Raw genomic sequence first — 14,008 nt, 5'->3', positions numbered from 1 at the left:
ATAAACAGATTTAAAATGAAAATGTGACAAAGAAACCAAACATTTTCCATTTTAATCTGGAAATGAAAATATTTTGAAACTTTAAAAGGACTTTAAAAGCCAAAAAGCTATTAAAACTATGGACTTTTACAAGGCTGTTAATTTCATTCCTTTTTTCTAATTATTTTTCTAATTATAAATTAATTATATTGCCCTTTGTTTGTATTTTCCTTTTTTCCTTTTATGTTGTTACTATTTTTAAGATTTGTATAATATGGCATTGCATTTTGTTATCTGTTATAATTTGTTATTGAAACAATAACAACAACAACAACAACAAACAAACAAATAAATAATGCTGCCTTCAAGTGCTCGCCGCTAAGTGGCGTTCGTTAGTACGAGTCCCCAAGGAGTGTGTGTTTAAGTGGTTTGTTTTGTATAATGGACAAGTTTATTTTGTCTTACTGAAAGAAAAATAAAGAGCTGAACATTTAACATGCATAAGTGACCACTTTACGTCTCACAATCACAATCACACGCCACATTCCTAACTACGAAGTTTTCATTTTTCAACCTTTCCTTAAAAAGTGTATACTATAATTAACAGTGAATAGTGCCAAAACCGAGTTGGAAGAGCAATATGATTTTTAAAAAATCTCGTAAAAAAAAGGCGAATTCATATTAAATAAATCATGGTTTTATTCTCGTTCTTAGTTTTTACGACGCCATGTTGTTGTTGTTGTTACGTCACTGAATCGCAGAAGTCGGAGCTCTCGAAAACTGTTGTTACTTTCTCATTACTGCTCATTTTATAAACCCGGCTATGCTGTTCTAGGTTGTGTTTTCGTTTGAAATAAATTGTAATAATTTTTTTAAGAGGCTGTCGAGTTTTAGAAGCCGTTCAACCGGATTTTTACAACTGGGAAGTAGGAGTCTTTCTCATCCCAATACAGCCACGGTTACTGGGAAGTCGGAAACTTTCCAACTTGGTCATGAATGTGGCTTTATGCTGCCTTCAAGTCCTCTGACAGTTTGTGTATACGGGTTCGCAGGTGGTGATTAGCTTTTGGTCAGACAAATGGACAGCATACAGACTGGTTTTGCGTATTATTTTGTTTTACTTATTCTTTTTTATATCATAAATAACAAGAAGATTTTTTTTTTCATCAGAATGTTAAGAACTTATTTATTAACTGATTAAATAAATCAGTTAATCTTTATTTCCAATCAGCTGTTAAGTTTGCCTGCAAATGATCTGTAATTAAATACATTTATGTCAGGCCCCAGTTCGTTAGAATGGGTAGTAGCACTTCAAACATTATTATTATTATTATTATTATTTTTCTTTTACAACGCTGAGTCATGAAACACTCTGATCTAATCTATAAATTCTCTGATGGCTCTGTGGTTGTAGGGTGTATTAAGGATGGGCAGAAGGCAGAGTGCAGGATGGAATTAGACTTTTGAGTTTTGAAGTAGTGCGAGAAAAATAAACCCGCTACTCAATGTTTCTAAGACTTCTGGAGGAAGAAGATGGTATAGCCCAGCCCATCTTCATGAAGGGAGAGGACGTTATAGCGGTTACCGATTACAAATACCTCAGTGTCCACCTCAAAAACAGTGTAGATTGGAGGGCTGACAGCAAGCTAGTCTACAAGACTACTTTCCCGAGGAAAGTTGGTGGACAAAAAAGAGAGGACAATGAACATCTTTAAACACACCTTCTACGCCATACTGGCCAAACAGTGGAGCTTTGTACAGAAGACTACCACAGTTTTGCTGTAATAGAGAAAGGTACAAGAAATCATTCCTGCCCACTGCTATCCAACTCTACAATGAGTGAACACAAAGAATAGGAAACTGTGTGGACATTGAAGACGATGGTCTGATTTTTCTTATTCATATACGCTACAGCAATTGCACAAAAATTTTGCATAGTGTCATTGCATATTCTAACTCATGCACTGGCACGTTATTTATGGGCGTGGAACATTTTTACATTATACATATCTAACGTACGGTTTAATCTGTCATCCAGTGTCCAGTAAATATTTGTCATACAGCTCATTTGAACCCCAGTTTCAGTTTTTAAATAACTTGATTTGTTTTTAATTATTTGTTATATTGGTAAGTTTATTGTGCACCTTAAGTCTTGTGCTGCTCTAGTTCTAGTGTAGTGTTCTATTTGCTTGTGTTGCAGTTTCCCCTTTGGGATTTAAGCACTCTACTCTACTCGATACTGGGGACCACAGTGACCTTTTAACCTTTTGTTATTGATGCTCTGTCAAAGTCGGGGGAAAAAAAATGTGTGTTCTTTTTTTTGTGGTTGGTGTTCAAGTGCTTCCACCTGAAAACTGTGATATTTTTAAAAGGACTTGAAGGAACATATGCTACTGTATATGCTTCATTTTGTTAAAGTCTTTAATTCGGAAACCCTACCCAGGACCCCAATACAATCTCTTCATTTTCTAGTTATCAAGACATTTTTTTGCAGTGATTCTACATCATTCATGCCCAATGATCTAATATCCTATTTCTATGGAAGTCGGAGCATGTACACCAGCGGTGTGCGTGCTGCCTTAGCATTGACTATATTAGAGAAACGGACCAACCAGCTTGCATGTACTGTTCACAGGTTGTAAACACTGCCACCATTAAAAAACCAAACAAACAGTTGGAGCAGATGAGATGGAATGAACAGGCTGTTGAGCAGCATACAACTGAATGTCAATCTGAATGTGTTTTGCACAACAATGTCCATAGAAATCTGTATGAAGAGCACTGGAAAGTTTTTATGAACTTGTCTACTGAACCACACCTTTGCTTTGCATCACATGAATCACATTCTGGTGAGTTCTTGATTCACGCATTTCATCCAAGAAATTCTTTAAGAGTTTCATTGCTCACTTTTGAGCAATCAAACCAATCTAAAGCTGTTGAACTATTCAACTGATTCACCCTTGGCCACCGTTTGACCAGACACCAGGATGATCTTCATCTAATTTACAACATTCTGCAAACACCCTTTTCTAGAGCGTCGTACATTTATCTTATTCATACAACGTAAGGGCCTTGCACAAGGGCCCAGCAGCAGCAACTTGGAAAACCTTTGATTCAAACTCATATCCTTCCAAGCAGTAGTTCAACACCTTAACCATTGAGATACTTCTTACTTTCACCAGTCTGGTTTATGGATGGTACCTTTTTCTACTATCTTTGTATGAACAGTGAAAAGACTGAAGTGATGCTTATTGGTTCACCTCATCAGTTGCGTGAAGCAGAGTCTACAACCTTAAGTGTGGATGGCTCTGCTTTACAATTCCTAACTAAACTAAAAAATTTGGGGGTGATATTTGACGCAAATTTAACATTTGACCATCATGTTCGTAACACTGTCAAAGCATCATTTTTTCATTTCAGAAACATTGCCAACTTACGTCCCATGTTGACTTTCTCTGTGGCTGAAAAGTTAATCAACACTTTTGTCTTTTCGCGTCTTGATTACTGTAATGCTTTGCTGTCTGGAGTTCCTAAAGCCACCCTAAGTAAATTACAGTTGGTACAAAATTCAGCTGCTAGAATTCTGACTAGGACCAGTGCAAGGGAGCACATTACACCTATCCTGGGAAAATTGCACTGGCTTCCTGTTAGTTTTCATATTGATTTTAAAATTCTCATGCTCACTTATTGCTCACTTATAAGGCCTTGAATAATTTGGCCCCTCAATATTTGTGTGAGCTGTTAACACGTGCTCTACGCTCTTCTGAAGCTGCACTCAGAAATTAGGAATGCAGACGCCCTGGGTGTTTTTAAATCACCTTAAAACGTACTTTTTTTTAGGGTAGCTTTTATGTGATTACTTTGCTTGTTATTTATTTGCTTTTTATTTTTTTATGGTTAGTTTTAGTGACTGTAATGTTATGTGTATCTTTTAATTTCATCTTTTATCTCAAGTGCTTTGAGAAGCTACTTTTAAAGGTGCTACACAAAATAATGTTTATTATTATTATTATTATTGTTGTTGTTGTTGTTGTTGTTATTATTATTATTAAGTGTAGCTGGCACCATCAGAAACCAGAACACCTGAATGGATCAGCTGGATAGCAGCCTCACATTTCCCCAAACCCGGATCATAGGCTAGAAACTTACGTAAGACCCTGTGGCATGACTTTAACCTGCAACAAAAAATAAATATCACAGAAAGAGACACATCATTGTGTCATAACCAAGGGCACAAGCTTCCTGGACAGTCAAGTGATTTTCCGCAACAAATCCCTTCTTGAATTTCTGAAGTAATACCTTTGTTAATCACAGATGTGCAAAGGGAAAATACTGTCAGTATAAAAATTAAATCTAGGGGTAAGAAAATATTAGATTTTTCCAATATAATATAATATAATATAATATAATATAATATAATATAATATAATATAATATTAAAAGCTAAAATATATTGTTCTGTTTAAAAAAGATTGTATCACATACAGTGTATAATTAGTTTCTTGAAGATTTTAATAATTACATTTACAGCATTTGGCAGACATCCTTGTCCAGAGCAGCGTACATATTTTATCTAATTTTTATACTAATAAGCAGTTGAGAGTTAAGGTTAGCTACATAACTATCAGACCAACGACTGAGCTACCTCATCTTCCATAATTAGTAGGTACATTATACCCACATTCACTTTTTCATCATTTCAGTACTTATGTGCAAATCATATTTTCCAACAAATGCCCAGCATCTGGTTGTTTTGTCTTGACCTTTGTAGCCTTGTACTCACCAGCAGGGGTTGCTTTTCTCCAGTCAAATGATTCATTCTGGCTTTATTATACTTTAGCTTTTACAATTAAATGACCAGGCCCAACCCTGTGTGTCAAAGTATGTGGGAGCTGTACCACTTTTTAGGTGGGTATGTCATATAGGCGAAAATCATAAAAATCAGTTCTCTAACAGGTTAAATGTCCCTCAGACCACAAAACACAACACACCCATTTAAGCTTGACAATTGGTTTTATTATTGTTTCTGTTTCAAGGAAGTACTATAGACCTTCTTCCAAAATACCATTCTGCTGATTCCAGAAGCAGGTATAATTACATCAGCCCTTATTCTGACCTCGCTAACCGTCGAGAAGATCTACTGGTTAATCACAGAAAAAAAAAGATGTTTATGTGTAAGTGGTTTTAGTTTCCAGAGAAAGAGGAAATCCTGAACATAGATGTGAGCACTGTTTTATAGTCAACCCTCTGTACATTTAAAAAAGTGGAGATATTTATGGGTGTAATTGCAGATGCAGTATATATCAGTAAGATAGTCTGTCTCACTCCAGGACTTAACCACACCAAAACACTGGAAATGAAGATTAAGTTCTAGAAAACTCCTGCCACTTCATGAAGTGCTGCTACTGTGGTTGACGTCTAAATTTCGGTCAACAGATACAGATGTCTGTTAGCTCAAATGAAGCCTGTGCCTTTTCAGCTATTGTTCAGAACTGTTGGTGTAAAGCAGCTTAAACTCCTCCCTTCTAGTGTGGTTTGTTTATCGTAAATCGCTTTGACAACTATTGCAACGTCAAATGGAAAAAAACATTTCAACATGCTCAACCTCTTCTGGCCAAGAACTCAAAAAATTCTAATAGTTTATGTAAAAGTTGCTCAATATCAATTCAAACCACACCTCAGTATCATACAGACTACACCTAAATTCCTCTTTGCTACACAGCACCTTGTTTTAATTTAGCTATTAGAAATGTCAAGTCTATTTTCACGTCTTTTATTACTTTATTTAAAAAAGGTAAATTATCTTTCAATAGAAAATTAAGCTTGAAACGAATCGATATGTTTTAATATGTTGCATCAAATATGTTATAATAAGAAATATTAGCTTTTTCTTCATTCAATAAATCTTCACTTGCTGAGATATTTTATGCTATGTGCATAATGGAATGCAATTGGAAAAAGTTTTTATTTTTTAAATTTATTTACATGTTTTTATAAAATAAGTATTTAATTGAAATGCAGAGGTGAGTCTTTATTTAATTCTATTTCAGCAAATTATGAGAAAAGTACACTTTGAGACCAAGGATTTAGACATCTTTTGGTAGATAAGAAGTAAGGAATTTAAATGAAGTTAAAAAAAAAAGAAATAATTAAGAATAAATGATCAAAGAGTACACTGACAAATATTTAAAAGATATGTTATAGATATTATAATATATAATGCACATTAACGTAACATAAAGATAATAGTGGATGACTGTACATTGCATAAAATGACAAATGCAGACTTCTGAAATTGTGGAAAGACAGTGTACGTCTTCAAGACTTCAAGACTTCAAGATGCTTTAATTGTCATTTCAACCGTATATAACTGTTGCAGTAAACAGTGAAATGAGTCGTTTCTCCAGGACCATGGTGCTACCTAAAACAAAGACAGAGCTAGGGACTTAAGTGAGTAGTCCTAGCCACATAAAGTGCATCACAATAGTGCAAGACAAAAGACAAAAAGGCATTACACAAAAGACAATACACAAAAACAACACCTACCAGCGTTAATACTGTATGTTCAATCAATACTGCATGTGCAGAAATACTGGAATGAACACATTAGTATTATAGCAGCAGTTACATGAGGTAATGTAATGTATTGTGCAAAACAGCAATTTGACTGAAATGTTAAAGACAGCATGTGCAAAGAGCAAAAACAGCATGCAAACAGTTTGATGGTGCTGTAGACATGAATGCAAATTGGAAGAGTGTGTATTTGGTGTGGGTCATTGCAGTCCATACAGTTGATTGTGCATGTGTGTGTACGTGTGTGTATTGCGCTCGGTACAGTTCAGTACAGTTATTGAGGAGTCCGATGGCTTGTGGAAAGAATCTGTTCCACAGCCTGATTGTGAGGGCCCGAGTGATTCGGTACCTTTTTCCAGATGGCAGGAGGGTGAAAGATGGCGGCGCAGCAGTGGCATGCAGCGGCCACTCCGGATTCAATATGGTGATATAATTACGTTTTTACGGTTTTATTTACGTTTTTTAACACGACTATTACTAGTACATAGACACCAGAGACAACGGTGTACATGTATACAACCGCCAGAAACTAATAAAATATAGAAATCGTGCAACCACCAACCTGCACGATGATGTGCTGGAAAGGCTTCGCAACCTTGGCTTGCTGCGGAGACCAGGCCTACAGTCCTCGGTGTCGCCTGATACTGGAGACCAGGAGAGGGGATGCCGAAAGCGGTGCGCAAGGAAGTGGAAGCGCAGTAAGCGGGCGGGTGTCCGTGCTAGGCTAAAAACAAACCCTAGGCGGCCGGCTCTCCCATCCGTCCTACTTTCCAATGTTTGCTCCCTGGACAATAAACTAGACAACATCTGACTTGAACGCACTACAAGGCGAGAGTTTAGAAACTGCTGTGTCTTTGTTTTCACGGGGATGTGGCTCAGCAACAGAGTTGTGGATGCTGCCATTCAGCTAGATGGGCTCACCCTGTTTCGTACTGACAGAAATGCAACTCTGTGCGGTAAGACTCGCGGTGGTGGTGTGTGTGTACATCAACACAGAATGGTGAAAGAACTCTGTGCTTGTTTCTAGTTATTGCTCATCTCTAGTGGAGTTTGTGACTGTTAGATGCAGGCCATTTATTTTACCATGGGAATTCACCATGGTTTTCATTGTCAGAGTTTACATTCCCCCCAGCGTTAATGCTAAAGAGGCACTATGTGAACTCTATGGGGTTATTAGCGATCTGTAGAATGTTCAAACTGACGGACTGTTTATCATCGCCAGATATTTCAATCATGCAAATCTCAAGTCAGTGCCCCCTAAATTCCATCAGTATGTGGACTTTGCAACGAGAAGGGAAAACACGATGGGTCTTGTTTACACAAACATTCCCAGTGCGTATCGTGTGGAGCGCCACCCCACCTCGGCTACTCAGACCCTACTCAATTCACAATGCTAATTCCAGCATACAGATCACTCGTTAGACGCACCAAACCGGTTCTGAAGCAGGTGAAATCCTTGCCAGCAGGAGCTACCTCTGCTCTTCAGGACTGCTTTGAATGCACTGACTGGAACATCTTCAGGGAGGCTGCAACCAACCAAGGTGAACAGCAGTGGGCTGAGCACGCAGCCCTGAGGGGCTCCAGCACTCAGTGTGGTAGTGCTGGAGATGCTGTTCCTGATCTGGATCCTGCTTCTTAAACTAAGCAGTCTTTAGCTGTATTAAATTATAATATTACTAATAACATTTACAATTTATTCATACTTAATTTTTCAACACTATTTTTTAATTCAGCAAGAGGCTGGAGAAAGAGCGAGAGAAACAAAAAAAAAACATCTTAAAATTAGGAAGAGAGAAAGAAAATAAGGCATGCTGGTATGAACCATTAACAAGTTACATGAATTAATATTTTATCAAGAGTAGGTGAGGAAAGACAAAACAGTTCTTGATGTACTAGAAGAAACATGACAAGATGTCCTACAATGATTTATGGTTCATTTTATAGATTTCCAGGCTGAAGTGATCTACCAGGAGGTTAAACCAGTGTTTTACTGGTTCAATGGTCATAAAAGCACAAAAGAAATCTTCAGTCAATGATCAAAGAAACAAAGACCCAATTGTTTATTGTATATTAAACAGTTATTACATGATATACATAGTGATTCAATGAAACATTTCATGTCAAATGTGTGTGTATACAGTATATATATATATATACATATATATATATATATATATATATATATATATATATATATATATATATATATATATATATATATATATGTATATATATATATATATATACATATATGTATATATATATACAGGTAAAAAAAAAGTCGAGTGAGTTGCGACATAGAGCCCAGGTTTTGGTTGCGAGTTTCAGAAGCTAAATACTGCGTACTGTGCACTGAGACCAGTCTCTCAATTTGCATTTGCATTGACAATTTCTGTAACGTTTCAGAATCTGAATGTCCAGCGGAAATCAATATAAAAACTTATCATGGCAACAAAAATAAAGATTAAAGCAGCTACATGTCCAGCCTACATGCCATTCACGCTGCATCTTAGTGACCAGCTCCTTAACTCTACGGGGCAGCCGCACTGTTGACCCAGTCCAGGATGATCAAAGTCAGGCTACCAATCATGACAATGATGCCGCCGCACAGAAACAGGATTGCCTGCAGGACACACAGAAGAAGGACTTGACTTTTTATGAAGCAGCTTTTTTTTCATTTCATTTAATTCGATTTTTTAAAAAACCTAAGCTCTCAGGATATCTGAAGCCATTTCAAACGGCAATTCAGAGTGATATGCCAAAATATTCTTACCCCTATCTTCTGCACAGATTTCAAGGGCTCCTTCTTCACCAGCTTGATGTAGAAGGCAGATGGCAGGATGAAGATCAGCATAGCAGCAGCAGAAGCACCTGAAATAAAATTAAAAAAAAACCATGACAAGGTCATTTTTGCCATTTAAACTGTCACTAGAATTCGTTGTGTTGTGATTTTCGACCTACCAATGAATCCAAAGATATCCCTAATGCTTGGTACAAAGATGACAAGCACGTTGGCTGCAATCAACAAGAGCACCGGGATGCTGATATGGCGGATCCAGTTGAAGTTGTTAGTGCCGCCTAACAATTGATTAAACGAGGTGCGCATCTGACATGTCAAAGAAAATGATTTTCAGATTTTGTAGATTTCGTATTTACAAACAACATGATACTATTATTAAGATTTAGCTCTTAATAATAGCTACGTCATAGTATGTGATCATAAACAGATATACTCACAGGAAAGAGGACGACGGGGACAGTGAGAGTGACAGCAGTCAGAACAGCCAGACGTACAATCAGCAGCACCACATCCAATTTGTGCAACTTCGCATACGTGTGTAAAAGTTCAGGCTCGACCGTGTCTAAAAAATACAAACAAGTTTTTTTCTTTATTGGAAAATCTGTCTCTGTCCTGACACTGCTGTTCCAAAAAAAAAAGTGGTTTTATTTTCAGATGAAACAACGAGTGCTTACCATAGAAGGTCAGGTATCCAAACAGAGCAGCGAGCAGATACATGACGAACATGGCAATGAAAGACACATTAGCCACATACTGCATCTTTTTACGAGAACGACTGTGGAAAAAGTAACAAGACTTCATGAGATGATGCTAAAGCTTTTAACGGTTCACAGACATCTCAGTGTCTTCTAACCGGACTTTAAAATGCCAACGACTGAAGATAGAACTTACTCTATTAGCTCATCGTACAAGGGCAGAATAGCCGGGTGGCACACAAAGGCAAAGGTGATAATAGGCACGGCATACACAGTCTGAAGACAGGAGATAAAAAATGGTAGTCACACACCATTTAAATCACACTGTACACACTCAAAAAGGAGGGTGAATCTTCTATGTCTGTACCTTTGAGTTGTAGACAAAGTATTTGGGTTTGCAAGAGTCCTCATTATAGACTGTGGCCGTGGTGTTCAGATCTGTGAACGTGGTGTTGCTTAATGTCGTGTTGAAGTTACTGGATAATGGGCAGGGGATGTAGAACTTCTTGTAGATTACCTGAAAAAAATAAACAGAAAAAAAAACCCATAACAAAACAGATGTTTAGCATGTTCACATGCTCAAGGGGATGTCTTTAATCACTGCACTTTAACAGTCTGTGAGCTGCTGTGGTGGGAAAGTGAAGAATAACATCACATTTGCTTACCACAATTAGGAAGAAGACCATGCACAACAACGAGAAGCTGCTTGTGTAGCCGAGGTATCCTGTGGTGAAGATGAAAACATAATTAGTTACTTTCTATCTAGTTTAACCCCAGCTCTGGACTTCCTTTACTCTTCTTGTTCTTTTTGTTAGAAAGAAACTCACCCAGATTTTTAAGCAGTGAAAGTGGTAAAATAATGATGACAGTAACAAGCAAAACCAGGTAGTCTCCGTTGGTGTACCAAGCCCTAAAAAAAGGAGAAAAAAATGAATGAGTTTAACACAGGGTGCCAATACATTTTATTATTATTATTATTATTATTATTATTATTATTATTATTATTATTATTGTTGTTGTTGTTGTTGTTATTATTACACAGGATAAACTCTACCCTGCAGTATTATTTGTTACAAAATAATGTTCATGCATTAGATCATTGCAAGCTCTGTGTGGTACGAGACACCACAATCCAGGAAAGATGCTTATGCAAGTGTCATGCACCGAATTTAAACATGCATGCATGAAGAAAACTCTCGAAGAATTAGGATGAACTAATTTAAAAATAATGACAGAGTATCTTACCCTTCATCCCCGGTGAAAGCTTTGATGACTATTGGTAATTCATACTTCACGATGTAGAGGTAGCTGGACATGGCTGGAATGGAAAGACAGATGTATGTTTCATGGAACAAACCTACAACAAATCTGCTAATCATCCCAAAAGCGGTTTGAGTGTTTGAATCCTGCATAAATTGTCATCTTACCTCCAAAGTTCAGCAGGGTGATGGAGAACGTTGCTGCAAGCTTTCCAGGCAAGCCGAAAGCCTTGTAGCCCAACTTCTCATAGACCATAAAACCTGGGGAAGGAAGGATGTTTCAGAATCAAAATCTGACACCAAATTCACATGGGATATAATATATACATTTTGGGAAGAAGAACTGGTGCTAACCTCCTACATTTGCGGTCTTAAGCAACAGATGTACAGAGTAGAGGGAAAATATGCACACAGCTGTTAGCATGATTCTGACAAAGCAAACAGAGAGAAAAAAAAGCCATTATTAACCGTACTCATATCCCTCAGCATTCATGATGTACTAAGAAAAGCTGTTTTCCATTTTCATTTAGGTCACATCAGCTAAAATTCAGACAATTCAATATTTCCAGGAAGTCTGCTAAGCAGGCGTGTTAAGGCATGGTGTTTACGCATCAACGGTAACAGATAAAGAAAAAGTTCTGTAACCTGCCATACAACTGAAGAACTGTCTCGAACCATGTTGTTCCTATAATTTACATGTGCTTCAGCTAATGTAACATGAGGTCTGATTAGACATCAGACATGTACTGTGATCCCGTATTTATACTTAAAACAGGTAAGGATCTGACATTAAAATTGGGGAAGTGATCTGTTTCCATTTATGAACCTAGTTACACTGTAGTCCTGATGTGGAAACATAGCACACAAATTAACCTGACTGCAAAGGTATTCATGTGCTTGCTAAAAGTATCTCACTGTCTGTGAATATCTCACTATGTAAGCTCACTTACCTTCAAGCACACATTTGCACAAATCATGTCTGTTTGTAAGCACACAGTACAGAGAGAAGTGCAAATTATCCCTGAAACTGGGGCAAATCTCAGTCAAAAGGAACATGACATACAGAAAAAAGGAGAATTATTTATTCTAACGCTCATCTAAAATTATTCTATAGGCTTTTTTGTGCCCAGAGTTAACTGCAAAAAACAAAATCTAATAAAGTAAAAAAAATGACTTAAAAGTGAGTAGAATTGAGAAAATATTCTAGTTTTCATGCATTCTGCATTAAAATTATTTATTATTCAGAGCTTATAAAAAGTAAAAATTGCATGATTATAAGCATGTTTGTCTAGGTTCAAGACCTAACAGTATTTTTAGTGACTAGATTTGATAAAATATTCTAGTTTTAATGAAATTTGCACTAAATGTATGTATTATTCAATTCTTATAAAAAGCATTTTTGTCTAGATTTAAGATCTAATTGCATTTATTAGTGACTAGATATTTATGCTATTTTCAAGAATTCTTATCAAGTCAATTTTGCTTATCCCATTGGCAGATTTTTCTTTGCTTGATTCTAGTACATTCTAGTAGATTTAAGCATCTTGCTGGTTTCAAGAGGGGCATTTTTTGCAGTGGGAAAAATTGTGTTCAAATAAAAATGTTTGTTAAAGCTGGTTCTAATAAAAGGCTGATCGGTGATGCTTCATAGCCATGAGAACTATAAGTAAGTACATTCAGTACCAGCATGATACTCACACAAACTGTATAATGCCCGTGTGGGCCATGGCATAGGATAAGCCGAGGATTCCACTGCCCATGATGGTGTTGCCCAGGTTGAACACGGACATTCCAAATGACGCAGTGCCAGGGTGCTAGAAGAAGAGAGGAGGGCACTGATTAAATTTCTGATATTTTCAGGGTTCTTCAGCAGGCCTGCACTTGCACAACTTTTTCTTGTAACTACACGCCTTTTCTTTTAAGTTTTACACATTTGGGAATAACTACATATGGGCGCGATTGTCAGGAGTCCACAAACTGTTGGCTTTATAGTGTCTCTGAAAATTGCACTTACATGTTGAACTTCATATTTCTTATTTTCTTGTCTTCCATTGGGTACGCTGCTGTCTGGTGGCATCTTAAAGCTTCTCATTTTTGCTTTTCCAGGAGTAATGTTCTTCAAAACCCAAAACACACACAACCACACACATCATTCAGCGCTTTTGAATGAGCAAACACAACCCTGGTAACTGTAAACTTTGTGGCTAAAAGGATTATTGCTGTTCCCTTGCCCTCCCTTCAGAGGTTCCGCTTGCCCACTGCTACAGAGCCCCAAATACCAGTACAACCAGGTACAAGAGGGCACTTGACAAATAGAGGTGAAACAGTATTTTTTTTTCTATGTGACAAACAAAATATATATTTGACAAACAAAATAAACATTTTTTAAACAAAATATATGAAATTATAATGTTCAAAGGCTGAAGATGGTGTCACTGTTACTGTTTTATAGAATTTCCCCTTCTTTATGCTATTTTCTAAGCCTTTTTCACAGCAACAGACGTAAAATGTCCTGCGGTGTGACACCACACTACAGTAAAGAGAAAATATACAGATATTACTGATTTCAACTGCAAATCACATATGTTCAAGTTTAAGAAGCCTTTTCTAAAAATCATCATTGAAATTCAACATAGTTATTTTTCACAACTGTTTTTCAGTTCCACTCCTTACTTGCACCTTCTTTTCTCACTCACTCGCAT

The 14,008-nt window shown here is 36.9% G+C and overlaps 1 protein-coding gene across 1 annotated transcript; it reads right to left on the bottom strand.

Moving 5' to 3' along the window:
* Positions 1 to 8,838: 8,838 nt before the first annotated feature.
* On the bottom strand, positions 8,839 to 11,850 carry LOC132856866 (sodium-coupled neutral amino acid symporter 2-like). The gene is made up of 12 exons (XM_060886721.1): positions 11,661 to 11,850; positions 11,475 to 11,567; positions 11,293 to 11,365; positions 10,875 to 10,957; positions 10,713 to 10,771; positions 10,415 to 10,564; positions 10,244 to 10,323; positions 10,027 to 10,127; positions 9,790 to 9,914; positions 9,514 to 9,658; positions 9,326 to 9,423; positions 8,839 to 9,175 (listed from the first exon to the last, which is right to left on the bottom strand). Exons 1-12 carry the CDS (start codon positions 11,728 to 11,730, stop codon positions 9,083 to 9,085), a joined length of 1,170 nt encoding a protein of 389 aa, XP_060742704.1. The 5' UTR covers positions 11,731 to 11,850; the 3' UTR covers positions 8,839 to 9,082.
* Positions 11,851 to 14,008: the final 2,158 nt, after the last annotated feature.

This window comes from Tachysurus vachellii, chromosome 14, assembly GCF_030014155.1.
Source record: "Tachysurus vachellii isolate PV-2020 chromosome 14, HZAU_Pvac_v1, whole genome shotgun sequence".
Taxonomy (NCBI): domain Eukaryota; kingdom Metazoa; phylum Chordata; class Actinopteri; order Siluriformes; family Bagridae; genus Tachysurus; species Tachysurus vachellii.
The sequence above is the reverse complement of the archived record's forward strand: the minus strand, read 5'-3'. Positions and strand labels throughout refer to the sequence as shown.